The sequence below is a fragment of the Miscanthus floridulus genome, chromosome 18 (genome assembly GCF_019320115.1).
Source record: "Miscanthus floridulus cultivar M001 chromosome 18, ASM1932011v1, whole genome shotgun sequence".
Lineage (NCBI taxonomy): Eukaryota > Viridiplantae > Streptophyta > Magnoliopsida > Poales > Poaceae > Miscanthus > Miscanthus floridulus.
In genome coordinates, this window is record NC_089597.1 from 129,784,216 (window position 1) to 129,803,854 (window position 19,639).

The 19,639-nt window shown below is 52.9% G+C and overlaps 2 protein-coding genes and 1 pseudogene across 2 annotated transcripts; 1 reads left to right on the forward strand and 2 right to left on the reverse strand.

Moving 5' to 3' along the window:
* The first annotated feature begins 1,032 nt into the window (after nt 1-1,032).
* On the forward strand, nt 1,033-2,448 carry LOC136522098 (uncharacterized). The gene is made up of 2 exons (XM_066515882.1): nt 1,033-1,264; nt 1,927-2,448. Exon 2 carries the CDS (start codon nt 1,941-1,943, stop codon nt 2,217-2,219), a length of 279 nt encoding a protein of 92 aa, XP_066371979.1. The 5' UTR covers nt 1,033-1,264; nt 1,927-1,940; the 3' UTR covers nt 2,220-2,448.
* A 1,176-nt stretch (nt 2,449-3,624) lies between these two features.
* Nucleotides 3,625-4,597, reverse strand: LOC136522096 (uncharacterized; annotated as a pseudogene).
* A 256-nt stretch (nt 4,598-4,853) lies between these two features.
* On the reverse strand, nt 4,854-15,845 carry LOC136524667 (uncharacterized). Its single transcript, XM_066517945.1, has 3 exons — nt 15,579-15,845; nt 14,564-14,672; nt 4,854-5,320 (listed from the first exon to the last, which is right to left on the reverse strand). Exons 1-3 carry the CDS (start codon nt 15,843-15,845, stop codon nt 4,854-4,856), a joined length of 843 nt encoding a protein of 280 aa, XP_066374042.1.
* Between the last annotated feature and the right edge of the window lie 3,794 nt (nt 15,846-19,639).

The window sequence follows — 19,639 nt, forward strand, 5'->3', positions numbered from 1 at the left end:
CGACTAACCTGAATGCATGGCATGGCTGCAGCTACTTTGTTTGTCTGTTTGTTGCAGCAAAGCCTGGGCACCTTTTGTTGCTCTCAAGTCTCTTTGCTTTGGCCTTTGGCACAAGTCAAGCACTAAACAATGGCAGTTCTGGTGGGGGATATAAAAAGAAGAATCGAATCGCATAAGTGACAAATGTAGCTTTGGATGGAGCTTCGTTGTTGTTTAAACAAATGGAAGAAAAGCGTCGTCCATCCATTGCGAATTTGCAAAGCTGCAGGCACACTTTCAGTGCTAGCTGCGTGGAGGAAGGGGAAATTGGCCGACCGGTTGATTTATTGGAGCTGCCCGTGGGCGTGGGAGAGACGAGAATAGATGCAGGTGTTAGCTCCTTCCCAAAATGATGTCTCTTGCTGCTCTGCTGGCAAACACTTTCACTTTGTTAGGCCTCTGCATCTGCACTCGTGCTGATGATACGTTCCACTACTCAAAACCTGAAACGAATTTACCGTGGAGTGCGTTTGTGCAGTGGTGCCGCGAACATGTTCCAAAGCAAGCTGAGCGGAGGACCGAATCATGGCCTGCTGGGTGGATGCTAGCCCACAGGCCACAACACCACCATTCCATGCTTATGCTTATCCACCGGCCGGCCGGCCGGGCGTCCACTCCTTGCCTGCTTACTGCACGGCTGCACCTCCATCCGGCCGTCTAGCGTAGAGACATCATCAAACGACCATGACCATGAGCAAAACACACATGGCAATTAACCAATAACCATATAGCAGATCTATTAAAGTCACCACAAAATTACATAAGTAAAATGACCATGTACGTATCGTGACCTCAGTTTTCTTCCGCTCGGTAATTGCCATGAAGCTCTACGTGGAAGCCCAATAACTGAAGCCCAAAATAAATACTTTTGTAATGAATCCAGCCGAAAAAACATATATCCTTTCCCTCTCTAATGGACGGCCCAACAAGGCTTGGCCCAACTTAACTTCAACCAGCCATCACTCCATCAGGAACAGTCGCACGATTCACACCCGAGCATCGGGACATCGGACGCAGCGCTCCTCTGTTCTCCCTCTCGTTTTTTCCACAAACCCTAAGCGGCGGCTGTCGGCGGACAGCGGATTCCGGCGGGCGGCGCGTCGGCCGTCGGCGCGAGGCGGTGGCCGCACCGCGCCCGCCGTGGCCCGTCGCGCGAGCTGCCACTGCAGCGTGCAGGGCCACTGACCGACAGACCGAGGGGCTACTGAACTGTGAAATTCAATATGTAAGTCAAAATTTGTTCAGTTGTCTTACCAATTTTCCATTTAATATATTAATGATTGCAAGTAGTGAAATAGAACCACCAGCACTGATCATTACTTAGGCTGTTTATCACATGGTCTACTTATTTCGCATGTTGGAACTTTAATACGCTGAACAATTGGTACTTTTTATATGTTATAAACAATTTTCAAGTTATACTCAGTTCTAAGCATCTATGGAAGAATGCATTAGTATGTGTTATATCTGCTGTATATTATACAATACAACTATATTGATATCATCAATACAAGTTCGGCACATCTCGACCGTTTCCAAAAATAAAAAAGCCAGATATTAAGGTTGTGAAAATAAAAGATGGCCCTTCGCAATTCAAATATCCAGCCTCAAAATTCTGGACCTGCCTACCCTTGTCAAGTTTTAGCGACGCATAGCAACTTGCTAAAGCCTGTGAGAGCTACAATTTCACATCGATGACTTCATTGCGCCTCCTTGTCTAGATTTCATGTTAATATAAGACATCTGCCTTTCGTGTGTGTTTACGCTTTGTTCCTGCTTGTCCTTGATACATCGCTCCTGTTGCGAATGACGATTCATTTCATTCACTTTAACCTCCAGTTAACACTGTTTTTGCCTTCCTTTCCTTCCCAATCTTTTTGCCTGCAGAACACAACACAGCGATGGACGGCCAGCCAGGTGCTGCGACGTCGAGTCTTGGTTCAAGAGTAAAAGCAAACCTGGTTCTTGGATCTGAATCGTTTGCTATCAGCCCCGAGTCCGGTATCCTGTCGGAGCAGCTGGCCGCAATGAAGGAGAAGAGCATGGCGATCCTCAAGGAATACATCGCCAAGCACAATGCTCCAAACGATGTCCCTGATGAGTCGGTTGAGGGCGAGTCTGACGGCGAGGGTGAGGCGCTTGTCAACAACCCACCGAAGAAATCTAAGAAGCAGAAGTGACCGTCCTGAACTTGGTCAGATTCGTTGTTAGGCACAGCTAGCGTATGTATCTCCAGTTATGCTTTTGACACAGGAAGACCAGATTGTTCTTTGGCACACACGTCTTGCTTGTGTAAGACCAGATTATAATGAGCCACAATTACAATATGCAGGTGTAAGCACTTGCTGTTCATACCATTATATCATGCAATTTTGCCCAGCAGTTCTGTCTCTCTGTCATCTGTTCATATTTTCTTGTCCTAAACTCTGTCCATGTGCTCTTCTGAACTCCGAAGTCTGAATTCAGCTATATGCATAGCTATGGAATATATGGGCCTATCTATGGATCTGACTAGTCTCTAGTCTGTATGGGCAGGGGTGTGCCGATGATCCAAACGATGTCTGGATGAGCTGGCTGAGTGGTGACCAAGCAACTGATCCTTTTTTTTTTGAATCAGTATATGGTCTTCTTTTCTCTCGTTTAAAACTCATGAACTAGTAATCCTCTGATACCTTGAAGAACAATCACAGCAGATGGAGCTAGGGGGTTGGGGGAGTCTGTTTTTGACTTGTTCAGTAGGCCCATCTAGCTTGAAACGTAGTTTTTGTGGCCTGCGTGCTAGACCCTGCAAGCCGTGTTTGCTGCTCCTGGGCTGTAAAATGATTTGAAGTTATTGGTTCAATAGGAGTTGCTGACTAGGAGCGGCCGCAGCGACAACCGCACGCCCGCCCTAGGGTTCGACTCCGCCGGCGTTTTTCACTGGTCATGTTTGGATACTCTAGCTCGGCTAGAGGTTAGAGCTAGTTTCTAGCTCTAGACTAGCCCAGAACTAACTCTAGCCTAAGAGATGTTTGGATGCAAGAGTTAGATTAACAATAAATGTACTTTTCTAATCATTTGACTCATTTAAACCATCTTTCAGCCGGATTTGGTGTGGCAGGCTCTTGTGTGGCCTCCTCCCGCACACGGATGATACAAATACATTATTTGTACAAATCAAGCATCCAAATCACAATAAATTTTAATTTCTCCATACATATGAGATGTGTCACTCAAACTTACAAGTCCTCAATCAAGTTAAACAAAAAAAATTACACTCCATGAAACAAAGCATGAGCTAATTCATCACGGAAGGCATTCATGTTCACATCTTCAACAAGAGGTTCATCTTCTGGCCATGCTGATGCCGAAGAACTAGACATTGGGTTATAATTTTCATCCGCATCACAGGCATTAAATTCTCTATCCATAATTCTGCTCTCTCGAATAAAATTATGAAGAGCCATACAAGCAACAATAATTCTAGTTTGCTTCTCCTCTGGAAATCTTGGCATGTTCAACAAAATCCTAAACTTCATCTTCAACACTCCAAAAGTTCGCTCTCTGACATTCCTAACTTTGGCATGTGCATGGTTGAAGGTTTCTTTCATACCTTGTGGCGGCGGGCCGTTTAGCCATTGCTCCACATGGTACCTTGTACATCTGTATGGTGAAAGGTAGCCCGGCCGGTTTGGGTACCCCGCATCAACCACATAATACTTCCCTACATATTTTCAAAGGCACACAATGAGACTTAGATGAACAAGTGTAATTGGATAAAAATTTTTGCAAGAAAGTTCAAGTAGCAAACCTGGCGGTGGATGTGGAAATTTGTGATGATGAGTAGTTATGGCATCTTTGAAAACTCTCATGTCATGTGCTGAACCAGGCCATCCCGACAAGACAAAGGTAAATCTCATGTCGAAATCACAAACAGCAAGCACATTCTGACTGGTCTCATTGTGCCTGTTCAAGTATGGAACTCTCTTACTCTTATCCACCACAACCTTCACATGTGTCCCATCTATAGCTCCTATGCACTCGTTGAAGTGTGGCCAGAATGCTGGATTTTCTAAGTTTGGGTGCACTTCTGAAAATGTTGGGTCCTTGGGTTTAATGTTGTTATGTGCTAACCTAAGGAGGCACCTCAAAACTATGTTAAATGTCCTGCTTACTGTCTCCAGAGACCTCCTAAAACGATTATCAGCCTGTCTAACTGATTGTGGTGCACCAACAATCCATAAAAACATAGCAAGAGCCTCTACAGATGTCATTTTTTAGTGGACTTCAACCCATACCTCTGGACCAAAGTATTATGCAACCTGTAAAATAAACGTCTCTCAACCCTAAACATGTTGTAACATTGGGTTTCTCGGGCTAGTGTCTCATGCACCAAATCCAAACCAGAATCTCCATTTACCCTCTTAGGTAGTTTCAGGAAGTAGTTATCAGAGTACATACCCAAGATAGGTACCAACTGCAGAATCAAATTTTGTTACTGCACCAAATTGTTGCAGCACATGGATATAATTTCATCCTCACTTGAGCTACCTCCATCATCTTCTTCTTCCTCAATCATGGGGTCATGATCAACTTCCTGCTTCAACACATGTAACAAACTATCAGCACATAGCATAAAACTTGAACCAGGGTAAGCAAATTAATTCAATAAATTAATACTTCAACACTTGACATCACAACTCATAGATTAATTTAAATAGGTTCAACACATAGCATAAAGTATCATTACACCACACAGATAATAGTTCACATGCACATATAATAGTTCACACATATATGATAGGTTCAACACACATGGACCAAAAAGATCCTAACTACTCCAAATTCTTGTCTCTGCACCATTTCTTGAAGTAACCCAACCTAAGCTCAGGAGTTAACTGGCCACAGAAGAACTTCCTTTGGTACTCTGTTTCGAACATCTTGGACATAGCATAGACAGAGTCAACGGTTTTCTCAACGCCACACTCAAATGCCAGCTCCTGACACCTCTTGACAGAAAATGCAGCCTTGTCATTTGCACGTTTCTGGATTTGCTTAGTGTTGGCTGCGACAGATTCTTTGAAGGTACTGGCTATGTCCTTCACAATCTTCACCATTGGGCTCTTGCTCCTCTTCACTGGGCTGGTCAAAGTGCTTGTAGTGCTGTTCAATGCCCTCTTGCCCCTCTGACTCCTCTGTCTGCTTCTACTTGTAGGTGTTTGTGCAAACTCTTCTTCTTCATCATCTTCTGTCCTTGCATCTTGCCCCTCATTGTCACCATAATCATCACCAGGTGTCGGTGCTTTGGAACCAGGGGTCCCTCAACCCTGACGAGTGAATTTGTGCTGCGTGCTCCTAATCCCGGATGGTGATGCAAAGAGACACAAGGTTTATACTGGTTCAGGCAATCGAGGCCCTACGTCCAGTCCGAGAGATCGATCTTGTATTCCTTGCACCGGAGTGCTCGTAGTAGGGGGTTACAAGCTAGGTGAGAGAGGGGGCTAGCCCCAGGTCTCGACGAGGGTGGTGCGGGCTGCTTGAGGCGTTGTTCTCCACCAGCGTAGCGGAAGTGTCTAGTTCTATCGGTGTGTTCGTCCTCTTTTTCCGTCGCCCCCTAGAAATGGCCCCGGTCCTTCCCTTTTATACTCCAAGGGAGAACTAGGAACCTACATATGTTGCTACATAGCGTTCTAAAAACAGGGGTGGCGTGTCCGAGCCCTGTAGCCGGCCACTGTTGTGGCATGGTCGACGGAGTGGCCCCGTCCTTGTCGTGCAGAAGTGACGCGCCGGTCATACTCGATCTTGTGCGTCGTGGGGCTCCAGTACAGCTTAATGCAGGACATGGCGGGCGACGTGCTGGTCACCGTGTAATGACGTCGTAGTGGGCAGCGGCTCTGCAGATGCCGAGGCCGAGCCATCGTGGGGGGCTCGGCGGTCATGGACCCTCAGGCTGCCGAGCCCGTGAAGCAAACTGCCGAGGCCTCAGGGGAGTTGTTGGCCCTGGGTACTGATTCCGAGGCCACAGTAGCCCAGACGTGGCTTCCCACGCCGCGTTGTCCTCGGAGCAGGAGTTGGCAGCACAATGAGGCATGGGTGTCAACCATGTGCATGGTGGTTAGCACAGTGACGGGTAACCCCTGCCCAGTCCGAGGGACGTGCAGGTCATCGCGTGATGACGTCGTAGGGGGCCGTGGTTCTGTAGGTGCCGAGGCCAAGCCATCGCGGGGGGCGTTGGCGGACATGGGTCCCCAGGCTGTCGAGCCCCTGAAGCAAACTGCCGAGGCCCTGGAGGGAATTATTGGTCCTGGGTACTGATTCCGAGGCCACAGTAGCCCAGACGTGGCTTCCCACGCCGCGTTGTCCTCGGAGCAGGAGTTGGCAGCACAGTGAGGCATGGGCGTCAACCATGTGCATGGTGGTTAGTACAGTGGCGGGTAACCCCTGCCCAGTCCTGCCTCCTGTCCCATCGGCCATTCTGCTGTACTGTGCCGAGCATGCTGTTGTCGTCAGGGGCAGCAGTTGGCTGAGTTGATGCGACACGACGTTTTGTCAGAGGGACGGGAGAAGGAAGAGGCATCGGAGTGCTGCCGAGCCTGCCTTGCGCGAGACGGAGGGTCGGTGGCCCGGCCGAGGCCTTTGGCGGGGAATCGCTCGGGGTCAGTAGTGAGGGGGCCTCGGGCGAATCGGAGAATCGGCCGAGGCCCGTGGCGATGGGCCTCGGGCGAGTCGGAGAATCGGCCGAGGCCGGCAGCGTTTAGCTGGTTTCGATCTTTACGAAGTCTAAGCAGTTGTTTTTTGGGTCTTGCTTAGGGTACCCCTTCTCGCGGTACCTGACAGTAGCCCCCAAGCCTTGGGGGGAGTGGAGGCACTCCCCCTGAGGTTCCGACGAGAATTGGCTCTTGGTAGTTCCTGTCGGGATGGTGTTTTGTATTCGAGGTTTCGGTGGGTGCGCGCGAGCGCACCCGCCGGGTGTAGCCCCCGAGGCCTTGGAGGAGTGATTTCACTTCTTCAGGGGCTTTTTTCTCTTTCGAGTGAGGTGTTTTCGTCGTGTTTGCCGGGCCCGTGGGCGCGAGTTCGGATCGCGGGGCCTCGACGATGTCGCGGAAAGAGCCCCTTAGCCTCCGCCTGGAGCGAGAGGGCCGTCAGGGGTTCTCCCGACTTTTTGTACGACCCTCGTGCTTCCTTTTCGCTCGGAAGGAGGGGTGGAAGATGCCATGCTACCCTCGGTGGGTGCGAGCGATGGCATTTCCGGTGAGCTGTTATCGGGTAAGTCCGAGTGGAGGCCCGTACCCCGTTCGCTGGGGGTCGGCTAGCGGTCCGGAGACGCGCTCCAAGAATACCGGCAGGCTTTTCTAGTGGGTGCCGAGGCCGTTCGCTGGGCCTCGGTGGCTCGGTGCCTCCCTACGGTGGGATCCCATTCAGAGACCTCCCCGCCGGTCTTGGACACGACCTGGGGCGCGCCTGTACAGGCTCGCCCGTGGTCGTCCCTGACTCCTTTATATTGGGGCGGCTGTCGAAACCCCTGGGGGCCCAGTCTTCGAACCCCTGGACCGTAACGGGCTTGGGTCGCTTTGTCTTTATCTTGGGTGCAGGAAGAGCCCTCGAGCCTCTGCACGGAGCGAGTTTTTTGTTCGTCCCCCGCACGTCCTTTTCGTTCGGACGGGGGGGCTATTTGCCGAGCCCACTCGTGTGCGAGCTTGAGCCGCTGGGTCTCGGCAAAGTTGCAGGAGGAACCCCCGAGTCTCTCGCACGGAGCGAGAGAGCGGTCAGAGGTCCCCCTGGCTTTTGGTTCGCCCCTCGCGCGTGAGGGTTTGTCTGCCGAGCCCCCCTCGGGTGCGAGGCTAGGTCGCGGGGTCTCGGCGTCTTTTGCAGAAGGAGCTCCCTAGCCTCTGCACAGGGCGAGAGGACCGTCAGGAGTTCTTCTGGCTTTTTGAACGACCCTCGCGCTTCCTTTTTGCTCGGAAGGAGGGTTTGTTTTGCCGAGCCCCCTTGTGTGCGAGTCTAAGCCGCTGGGCCTCGGCAATGTTTTGCAGGAAGGGTCCCCTAGCCTCTGCGCGGGGCAAGAGGGCCGTCAGGGATTCTCCTTACTTTTCATTCGACCCTCGCGCTTCCTTTTCGCTCGGAAGGAGGGGTGGAAGATGCCGTGCTACCCTCGGTGGGTGCGAGCGACGACATTTCCGGTGAGCTGTTATCGGGTAAGTCCGAGTGGAGGCCCGTACCCCGTTCGCTGGGGGTCGGCTAGCGGTCCGGAGACGCGCTCCAAGAGTACCGGAGGGTTTCTCTAGTGGGTGCCGAGGCCGTTCGCTGGGCCTCGGTGGCTCGGTGCCTCCCTACGGTGGGATCCCATTCGGAGACCTCCCTACCGGTCTCGAACACGACACAGGGCATCCCAAGCGTTTCGCTTGCTTGGGCCTCGGCCTCGCATAGGCTCGCCCGTAGTCGCCCCTGACTCTGTTGCCCTAGGGCGGCTGTTGAAACCCCAAAGGGCCCAGCCTTCGAACCCCTGGACCGTAGCGGGCTCGGTGCCCAGTTCCTTTGCCTGAAAGGAATCGGGGGGCATTTCTCTCCCTACGGCTAACAAGGGCAGGCGCGTCTTTTGAGGCGACTTTTTTGGGGAGGCGGAACGGCGCCTGCTGCTGCTGCGGTTGGACGTGACGTGGGGTCAGCCGACGGGACATGTCTGCACGCACGATTTAATGAGGAGGGAGTGGGCGCGTGGGCGGTGAAACCGGATCTGGATAACCGCGCCGGATCTTCTGGGGGAAACTTCCCCGATTTCGTCGCCCGGCGGTTTCGTCTTGTCCCTGCATAAATACGCAAAGAACCTCGCCCTTCCCCTTCTTACCTCATACCGTGACGTCTTTGTGGCCGTCGAGGCCTGTAAAGTACTTGCGTACGTGCGTCTTTTAATCGTTTTCTGTTCTATTTCCGAGCCTGTGCCCTCTGTCTCGATCTTGGGAACCCGCAAAGAAAACCCTCGGGACCTAAGCCGTCCTTCGGCGGAGGGTGGTGAGGGAGCTGCCGTAGCCCAGAGGCGTAGGCCGTTCTCACGTCTCGACCGGCCCTTTGGCCTCCAAACAAACTTTTGGTCCTTGGGTTTCTTGTGAGGGTCCCGTCGGAGCGCGAGAGAGTTTGGCGCAGAAAATTTTTGAAAGACCGTTAACAATGGTGTTCGAGACTTAGGTGGTTCCCCCTTTCTAGCCCCCGAGGGAGGCCCGGCTTTGCTGAGGCAGAGCCGAGTCTCCCTTATAGCGCTATTGTGACGTTGAGCCCCTGTTAATAGACAGGCTCTCTGCATAGAACTTCCTCGGAGCCTACGCTATCCTTTGGGTGAAGAGGTGGTGAGGGAGCTGCCGTAGCCCGGAGGCGTGGGTCGTTCTCACGGCTCGGCCGGCCTTTTCACCTTTGGGACGATCGTATGGTCCTTGGGTTTTATACAATCGGCTTGTCTATAAGGGGGGTTTCTCGAAAAATTATAACAACTAAGAACGCTTCTTTATTGCATTTCGAGGAACAATGTAAACAACGTTTGGAATTTTAAGGGTAGAAACAACGTAGCTGTTCTATGTTCCAAGCGTTGGTGAAGACTTCGCCCTTCTCGTTGGCTAACTTGTAGGTCCCGGGCTTCAGCACTTGAGCGACGATGTACGGCCCTTCCCAGGGTGGGGTCAGCTTGTGGCGGCCCTTGTTGCTCTGCCTCAGTCTCAGCACCAGGTCGCCCATCTTCAGGTCTCGGCTTCGGACGCGCCGGGCTTGGTAGCGTCATAGGGCTTGCTGGTACCTGGCTGAGTGTAGTAGCGCGACGTCTCGGGCTTCCTCTAGTTGGTCGAGGGCGTCTTCGCGGGCAGTGTGGTTGCTTTGCTCGTTGTACGCCTGTAGTCTCGGGGAACCGTATTCCAAGTCAGTGGGGAGGATGGCCTCGGCTCCATAGACCAGGAAGAACGGTGTGAATCCCGTGGCTCGGCTCGGGGTATTCCTTAGGCTCCAGATGACTGACGGGAGTTCGGCAAGCCATTTCTTGCCAAACTTCTGCAACTGATTGAATATTCTTGGCTTAAGGCCTTGTAGGATCATGCCGTTGGCACGCTCTACTTGGCCATTCGTCCTTGGGTGCCCTACGGCTGACCAGGCCACCCGGATGTGGTGGTCGTCGCAGAAAGTTAGGAATTTGCGACCGGTGAATTGTGTCCCATTGTCAGTGATGATGGTGTTAGGAACCCCGAACCTGTGTATGATATCCGTAAAGAACAGCACCGCTTGCTCGGATTTGATCTGAGCGATCGGACGAGCCTCGATCCATTTGGAGAATTTGTCGATAGCTACCAGCAGATGGGTATAGCCCCCGGGTGCCTTCTGCAGAGGCCCAACCATGTCTAGCCCCCATACGGCGAATGGCCATGTGATGGGGATGGTTTGGAGGGCTTGGGCCGGGAGGTGCGTTTGTCGAGCGTAGTACTGGCATCCCTCGTAGGAGCGTACTAGCCTCGTGGCGTCTGCCACCGCCGTCGGCCAATAGAAACCTTGGCGGAAGGCGTTACCCACGAGCGCGCGAGGCGCCGCGTGGTGCCCGCAGACTCCCGCATGCAAGTCGCAAAGCAAGGATTGGCCAGCCTCGGTGGTGATGCATCGTTGGAGAATACCAGATGGGCTACGCCTATACAACTCGCCGTCGCAGATGACGTAAGTCTTGGCGCGTCGCGCAAGCCGCCGGGCTTCGGCTCTGTCAGCAGGAAGCTCTCCTCGAACGAGGCGATCAAGGAAAGGGACTCGCCAGTCCGTCCCTTGGTCGGCCTCGGGAGGCTCTGCGTCAATCGCCATGGCCTCGGGCCCGGCGGGCGAGGTCTCAGTGGCAGAGGGGGCCTCGGGCCCTGTGGTGGGCTCGGCTGACGGGCCCTCTTTCGTCGCCGGGGCGTAGTCGACGGATGGTTTGTGGAGGTCTCTGGCGAAGACATTCGGGGGAACCGGGGTCCGCGCCGATGCCATCTTTGCTAGTTCGTCCGCGGCCTCGTTGAACTTTCGTGCAACGTGGTTGAGCTCGAGACCGTCGAACTTGCTCTCCAGGCGTCGTACTATCGCGCAGTACACCTTCATTTTGGGGTCATGGCAGCTCGACTCTTTCATCACCTGATCGACGACGAGCTGCGAATCACCCCGTACGTCGAGGCGTCGCACTCCAAGTTCGATGGCCAAGTCGCGCCAGTCGTGGATTTGCGAGGGAGGGAGATGCTCGAGCCAGGCTCGTGCCGAGTCCGACAACAGCAGAGGGAGATTGCGGATGATGAGCAGGTCATCGTCCGCGCCACCTAGCTGGCAGGCCAGGCGGTAATCGGCGAGCCAGAGTTCCGGGTTGGTCTCGCCGCTGTATTTCGCGAGGTTGGCCGGCTGTCGGAACCGGGCGGGGAAGGGAGCAACACGGATGGCCCTGCTGAAGACCCGAGGTCCTGGCGGCTCAGGGGAAGGACTGCGGTCCTCACCGCTGTCGTAGCGACCGCCTCGGTGTGGGTGGTAGCTCCGTGCTGCTCCGTCGTCGTGGCGCCGTCGCCTGCCAACTACTTCGTGGTCGCCCTGTGCCTCGCGTCGGTCCCTAAGTCGGTCACGCACTGAGGGGGCCCTGTTGACCGTCGGCGCGCGAGCGTCCTCGGGACGGACTGAGGCATCCTGGCCCCAGCGAGGTTGCGCTGTGGGTTGCTCCGAGGTGCCTCCGTGCCGGCGGGAGGCGGAACTTTCGGCCTGCTGCACCGCTGCGGTCTCGAGGAGATCGCGGAGTTCCCCACGGACCCGTCGCCCCTCGGTGGTGGAGGGCTCGGGCATCGATCGGACCAGCATCGCAGCGGCTGCGACATTCTGGCTAGCGCGATTAAAGATTGGGGGCGGCGCTCCCTCCTCGTCGTTGTTGATGCGGTGATGGACGTCGCGGGCCCTCCCTCAGGCTCCTCCGCCCTCACCGCGCCCCTGCTGCTCCTGCTCGAGAGTGTTCCGAAGCTGTTGCAGAAGGAGCCGGTCTTGTTCGACCTTGTCTCGAAGCTCGCGGAGCTGCTCCAGATCTGGGCGTCGATGCCCCCCACGAACGGGATTCTCATTCCGTGCTGCCGGGGCCTCGAGACGCGGAGGTGTGGCGTCGCCCGCCCCTGCCCGGGGCGGGGAATGGTTGCCTGTCCTTTCGTCTTCTTCACCCGCCCTTGGCATCCTGAGCCCGACGTGGAAGCACTCACGAGATGGATCGTAAGTCCCTTCGTCGTCAGAGTCAGAGTAGCCGAGGCAGTAGTCGCTTGCGGCCAAGAATTGGCGCAAAGCCCCAGGGTTGTGGAGTTCGGAGAAATCCACCCTGGGCCATGCCTCTTCCTCGTCCGAGGGGTCGGAGCGGGTGCTCAGGTCGAGAGCGAAGCGCTGGCGGCGTTCCGCAGGGTGCTCGTGGGTGGCAGCGTATGCGTAGGCGTAAGAGGCGGCGGCATCTCTCAACCCAAAGGGGTATGGGGACGGTGCCGTCTCCATATTCTACTACCCCGCCGGGGTCGGCTCTTAAGGGAGTGGTAGAGCGGAGCTAGACGACTAGGCGTCGCCGCGAGCCACCGGCGATTTTCCTTCGTCCATGCTCAGGCCAGACAGGTCCCCAGCCAGGGACCCCGTACCAACAGCTGGTCGTAGGGCATCGGCGAGGAGGGGCGTGATGCCCTGGGCTCGCGTGACATCGGGGTGGCCTCGCTCGCGTCGCGCCTGGCGAGCGTGGCGAGAACGGCCGCCCGGGCGCCGCCTGCGCCTGGGCTGCCGGGGCGCGACTTCACCGTCGGACGGTGGGGCTCGAGGAGTGAGGAGCACCATGTCGTACTCATGCCCTAGAGACATGAACTCTAGGCTCCCGAACCAAACCACGGTGCCGAGACGCAATGGTCGTACGGGGTCTGCCATCCGGAACTTGCTAGGATGACGAAGCTGACACGCAGCGGCCCCTACCTGGCGCGCCAACTGTCGGTGCTTTGGAACCAGGGGTCCCTCAACCCCGACGAGTGAATTTGTGCTGCGTGCTCCTAATCCCGGATGGTGATGCAAAGAGACACAAGGTTTATACTGGTTTAGGCAATCGAGGCCCTACGTCCAGTCCGAGAGATCGATCTTGTATTCCTTGCACCGGAGTGCTCGTAGTAGGGGGTTACAAGCTAGGTGAGAGAGGGGGCTAGCCCCAGGTCTCGGCGAGGGTGGTGCGGGCTGCTTGAGGCGTTGTTCTCCACCAGCGTAGCGGAACTTTCTAGTTCTATCGGTGTGTTCGTCCTCTTTTTCCGTCGCCCCCTAGAAATGGCCCCGGTCCTTCCCTTTTATACTCCAAGGGAGAACCAGGAACCTACATATGTTGCTACATAGCGTTCTAAAAACAAGGGTGGCGTGTCCGAGCCCTGTAGCCGGCCACTGTTGTGGCATGGTCGACGGAGTGGCCCCGTCCTTGTCGTGCAGAAGTGACGCGCCGGTCATACTCGATCTTGTGCGTCGTGGGGCTCCAGTACAGCTTGATGCAGGACATGGCGGGCGACGTGCTGGTCACCGTGTAATGACGTCGTAGTGGGCAGCGGCTCTGCAGATGCCGAGGCCGAGCCATCGTGGGGGGCTCGGTGGTCATGGACCCTCAGGCTGCCGAGCCCGTGAAGCAAACTGCCGAGGCCTCGGGGGAGTTGTTGGCCCTGGGTACTGATTCCGAGGCCACAGTAGCCCAGACGTGGCTTCCCACGCCGCGTTGTCCTCGGAGCAGGAGTTGGCAGCACAATGAGGCATGGGTGTCAACCATGTGCATGGTGGTTAGCACAGTGACGGGTAACCCCTGCCCAGTCCGAGGGACGTGCAGGTCATCGCGTGATGACGTCGTAGGGGGCCGTGGTTCTGTAGGTGCCGAGGCCAAGCCATCACGGGGGGCGTTGGCGGACATGGGTCCCCAGGCTGTCGAGCCCCTAAAGTAAACTGCCGAGGCCCTGGAGGGAATTATTGGTCCTGGGTACTGATTCCGAGGCCACAGTAGCCCAGACGTGGCTTCCCACGCCGCGTTGTCCTCGGAGCAGGAGTTGGCAGCACAGTGAGGCATGGGCGTCAACCATGTGCATGGTGGTTAGTATAGTGGCGGGTAACCCCTGCCCAGTCCTGCCTCCTGTCCCATCGGCCATTCTGCTGTACTGTGCCGAGCATGCCGTTGTCGTCAGGGGCAGCAGTTGGCTGAGTTGATGCGACACGACGTTTTGTCAGAGGGACGGGAGAAGGAAGAGGCATCGGAGTGCTGCCGAGCCTGCCTTGCGCGAGACGGAGGGTCGGTGGCCCGGCCGAGGCCTTTGGCGGGGAATCGCTCGGGGTCAGTAGTGAGGGGGCCTCGGGCGAATTGGAGAATCGGCCGAGGCCCGTGGCGATGGGCCTCGGGCGAGTCGGAGAATTGGCCGAGGCCCTTGGAGCCTCGGGCGAGTCGGAGAATCGGCCGAGGCCGGCAGCGTTTAGCTGGTTTCGATCTTTACGAAGTCTAAGCAGTTGTTTTTTGGGTCTTGCTTAGGGTACCCCTTCTCGCGGTACCCGACACCAGGCACAAAGGCTGTGGTGCCATCCACAGTGTACCCTCTGAACAGTTCATCAAGCAAGTCCTCGTTTGCTGGAGGACTCGTCAGAAGCTTCTTTAAGTATGGTTTTTTCTGTTAAGATATGAGAGCACAAAAATTGATTAGAAACTAGTTATGATAGGAGAATATCAGCTGTTTATAATAAAGATGAAAAATATCAGCTAGTTATGAGAAACTAGTTATGAGAGCACAGCAAAATAGTTATCAGCTGTTTACATTGACTCCACATATGATGAAAACTGACAGCCCAACCACAGTTGGTGGCAATAATGACCAGTTCTAAAGAGTCCAATTAAACACTAATCCGATCGCTGAGCCATTTGAATTGATCTTTTCTACTACTACATGAGAAGGTCGTTCTCCCTCATAGACGAAAGATGACTAAAGATCTTGTATCGGCTAGACCAGGCGCTTGTGTAACACCCCGGTGTTATGCCTGCATTTAGGCACTGCAAATCACGCATATCATGCATCATCAAGCATCCAAATCATACATGCTTAATCATGTGAATAACAATTGAAACATTGCTTTGAAACATCTGAAACATGCATGAAACCCGAATGTTGCATACAACTGTTTAAGAATTGTTTTGCCCTGAATTTTTCTTGCTAGGTTAGAAAAACATGTTTGGCTACTGTTGTCAATCATCTAGAATTGTTTAGCACAATTTTTGGAGCAAGGTTTGTATTCAAATTAATTCAAAATTTTGCTTCCAAAGTAATTTCCCAAAATTAGGGTTTTGAGTTAAAATTTAACTTTGATTCTATAATTTAAAATCTAGATAGAATTGGACTTTGGTCATAAAAGAAAAGTTGTTGGGAATTGAATTCTAAGCAACTTTCATTTTTGGTACATTTTCAAAGGAGGTCATTTTCTTGCTCAAAATAATATTTGAAAACTGTTATTTGAAAATTTATTGAAAATGGAAATTGAAAAGAATGTTTTCTGTTTTAGCGGGCCGCCGCCTCGTTTCTGGCCCGCCAGCCGAAGCCGGCCCAGCGAGCCTCCCGCGCCGCGCGCGCCCCGCCTTCGCCTCGGCCCAGCTGGCTCGTCCGTGGCCCAGTCCACCGCGCGCGCTGCCTTCTCCTCCCGCGCGCCGCGCCCGACCGCGTCAGGTACGCCGCGCCGCGTGGCGAGCGCATGCCGGTGACGCCGGCCGGGTGGCGTCCGGTGGCCCCCGCAAGCACGCGCGCCGCGCCGATATCACGCCACCGCAGCTCCGCATCCTCGCTGTCCGAGTGCATCACTCCGCACTCAGCCAGCCGCAACAGCTCCTTCCACGCGCGTGAGCTCCGCCACCGAGCGCCGCGGTCGCTCCGCCGGCGAATTGCTCCCCCTCCTTCGCCTCATTCTCCGATTCCTAGCGCCAGCAGCTCCGCCTCGTCAAGCCCCCTTAGTTGCGCCCGTGTGTGGCTGCCGTCGGCGAGGTGAGAGGCCGTGGTGACCGTTTTTCTTCCCCGCTCGGCCATGGCCAAGCTCATCGGAGCTCATGCCGCGCCGGTGAACCGCTCCACCTCGGTCTCCCTTATCTCGCGCATCAGCACCGCTCTGCCCCCGCGACCCTTGTGCGCGCTTTTCCGTGGGTTGCCGTGGCCGGGAAGCGCCGGCCGCAAGTACGCCGCCGCGCCTGTGCAAACGCCGGTGAGGCGCTCTGCCTCGGCTGGCCAGGCCGAGCCAGGCCGGGGGTTGACGCCCTGTTGGGCCGTCTCCTCTCCCCCGCGCTCGGGCCGCGCAGGCCGGTGATGGCCGTGGGCCAGTTCATTTCCGCGGGCCGGCCCAGTAGAGTTTTAAATGATTTGTTTTCAATTTATTCATTCTTATTTGAAAACAGAAATGGTTTACAAAATATTTGGATACTCAAAGTTGCTCCAAATTTGTTGAAACAAATTTTTCTAGGTTCCTTATCACCAGATCTACTTGGGAAAATTATTGCATGTCATTTTTGAGATACTTTTCTATAGGATTTTATTTAATCATGTAAATTGCTGATAACTTGAAAAATGTGTATAAAAATATATAGGCTTCAAGAAAATATGATTTCAAGTTTGTTCATCTTCTTATGTCATGTACTTCCTAAGTAAAATAGGTTTCATGCATGTGCTATGGGAAAATTCTGAAGTGTAGTTCAAGTCCCTTTTAGGGCTGATTTTTGTTATTTTTGCTAAAAAGCCAAAGTTGCATAAAACATACATCTGATGATTTTTGTACAGTGATTATATGCTATGAAGAACCTAGGAAAAATATTAATTCTGTTGTTTGACACTTTTCATAGTACAAAGTATTTTCATGCTCATTTTTATGCCATAGCTTGTCATTTTTGTGTAGGATAGTTTACTTACCCAAATGCCATGAAATTTTTATGGTAGTCTGTTTAGGGTAGTATTGTGCTACTGTAATTTTCTCAGATTTTTAGTAACATCAAAAATATATGTTGCTATTCAAACCTATTATTAATTAGAGTTTAAGCAAGTGTTGCTTTAAGTGTGATTAGGAAATTAGTAAAGCTTTGGTGTATCTTTGAAGCATTTCATAAGGTATGTTAACTTAACATATTAGTAGTAGAAGAGAATGCAGTAGATGATATGTGCTTGTAGTATAGTTCTTGGATGATGTTGACTACCTTGCATTTCAACATATCCATTACATTCATCTCCTTCGATGCACCGTTTGCATAATCACTTACGCGCATTGCATCATACAGGATCGCAAACCGAGAACCCAGTCGTCATACCCGAGGAGCCCGAGGAGCAGCTAGAGGTGCAGCAGCAGGAAGTGCCAGAAGTCGACGAGGAGGACGTTGAGGAACTTCCGGAGTGCCCCGATCACCGTCCGAGCTCCTTCGAGAGAGGCAAGCCCCGGAGCATTTTTCTCCCGGTTTGCAATTAATTAATCAAATGCTTTACTTTAATTGATGCATTACGTTCAGGAGTTGTTTGCAACCGTTGCTGCATTATACCTTGTTTACCTTTGTTATACTATATCCTTGTTACCCTGGTATCCGCAGTCGAGTCAATGCTTAGCTGGCTTAGACCGGTAGAAGTCGGGTGATTTCCTGTCACCTGCGAGCTATAGGTGGTTACCTGGATCTGCTTGGATGACTATGAAGTCATGGTATAACTAAGTGTTAAATGAAGTTGAGACCGGACGGAGACTTGTAGAGTTTTGGACTGTAGTGTTTCAGTCTGTGTCGATTAAGGACCGACCGTTGTTGGGCCTCGAGTCATGTTGAACGCATGCCTTACATTTAGCTGGCCGGATAAAGTACCTTCCGACCGCGAAGCTGGGAGATTTTTCGGGCCGAGTAGATTGCCCGCAACGCACTGTACCGGAGCAGGTGTGGTAGGACACGGGGGCGGGATGATAAGACCAAAGTGCAGTCGGTCGGCCCCCGGGTACATGTGGTTCCTGGCAAACTCGAGATTCCTGGAAAGTTGACTCGGTGATCAATATCTCACTTTAGCGGGTGAGTGAGGTTTGTGTAAGGAATAAATCACCAGCTGGTTAGGAATCGATTCGAATCGCCATCGCTCCTGGATAGTGAGCACTTGACTTGAGTTACTTCATCGTAGTAAATGTTATGGAACACTTGGACGGTTATAGTGAATATGACAGTATGGAAGTTGTTTAATGATCATTGGTTATCATTATCTGCTTAATCACATGTTTACTCTAGCATAGGTGCAAACCTAGTTGACAGGTTAATAATAATTAACTTGGCAATAATGCTTTTAGACAGGTTCTTGAAATGCTAAAAATGCTTCTTTTTGCAAATGAGTCAGCTACCCTACTATAAAGCCATTCATAATCCTTGGTGTCATTATTTTCGGTTATGTCGGGTAAGTCTGGCTGAGTACCTTCTCGTACTCAGGGTTTTATTCCCACTTGTTGCAGATGGGCAGATGTACTATGGCTACTGTATCAACTGCCTGTATCCTGCGATGGGTGATGCTTAGGACCATGGGCATGGTCATTCCTTACGTCTCATCTAATGCTTTTGTTGGAGATGATCATCCGCTGGCACTATATTTCAACTCTGTGTGTGTGTGTGATTTGAACAAAAGACTTCCGCTACTTTTTATTCGAACTGGTTTGTAATAACTATGTTGAAACTCTGATGTATCTGTTATGTGAACTTTTATGTAATATGTGATGGTGACCGCTAAACTTATTACGATCACGGCTGGGACACGAGTTGGTTTGAAATCCTTCGTGATTTCACGGACTACCGGGTTATACGGGCTTAAGTTTGCTCAATCGTCTGCTCTGGTGGATGATTTTCTTACTTAATTTCGTATAATTGGTCGGTTCTGTCACAGCTTGTATCGGGTGATTGGCTGGCGCGCTTCCCTATGGCTACGGTGCAGCATCTGGTAGCAGCGGCATCTGATCATGGACCAATTTTACTGACCTGGCGCAGGGTGGATAACATGCAGAAAGAAGCGCCGCCAGTTCAGGTATGAGGTGATGTGGGAAGAGCATGAGTCTTTCCCTGCCGTCATGGCAGCAAGAGCGTGAAGCAGTGACAGCAAAGGATTTGCAACTCAAGATGAAGGGTGTCGCCAATCATCTGGGAAGATGGGAGCGCCAAACCTTTGGCCATGTGAGACGGGAGTTAAAGCGTCTGAAGGAGGACCTGGAGAGGATGCAATCGACCCTCACCGGTTGGGGCCATCATCAGAGAGATCGCGCTGGAGCTGCATCGCTGAGGCCGCAATAGGCATCGCCAGGGGGCTGGAGTACCTACACGAAGGGTGCAAATCTCAGATAATCCACTGCGACATCAAGCCTGAGAACATACTGTTCGATGGTATACATACACCGAAGATTACAGATTTTGGGATTTCCAGGCTCCTTGGAGACAGAAAGACACACCACACTATCACCAGCAGGGGGATTGCTGGTACGAAACCTTATGTCGCACCCGAATGGTTTGATGGTGGGGGCAAGGTGGATGTGTACAGCTTTGGAGTCATGCTGCTGGAGATGATATGCTGCAGGAGGGCAGCAGAGCTGCAGCAGCGGCTCCAGCCTAACGACC

Coding starts and splice junctions, on each gene's coding strand:
- LOC136524667 (XM_066517945.1), bottom strand. CDS start 15,845: ATGCACTCGGACAGCGAGGATGCGGAGCTGCGGTGGCGTGATATCGGC. Junction 14,673..15,578: donor GGGCCGGCTTCGGCTGGCGG/GCCAGAAACGAG, acceptor ATATCTTAACAG/AAAAAACCATACTTAAAGAA. Junction 5,321..14,563: donor CACCACAGCCTTTGTGCCTG/GTGTCGGGTACC, acceptor CTGGTTCCAAAG/CACCGACACCTGGTGATGAT.
- LOC136522098 (XM_066515882.1), top strand. CDS start 1,941: ATGGACGGCCAGCCAGGTGCTGCGACGTCGAGTCTTGGTTCAAGAGTA.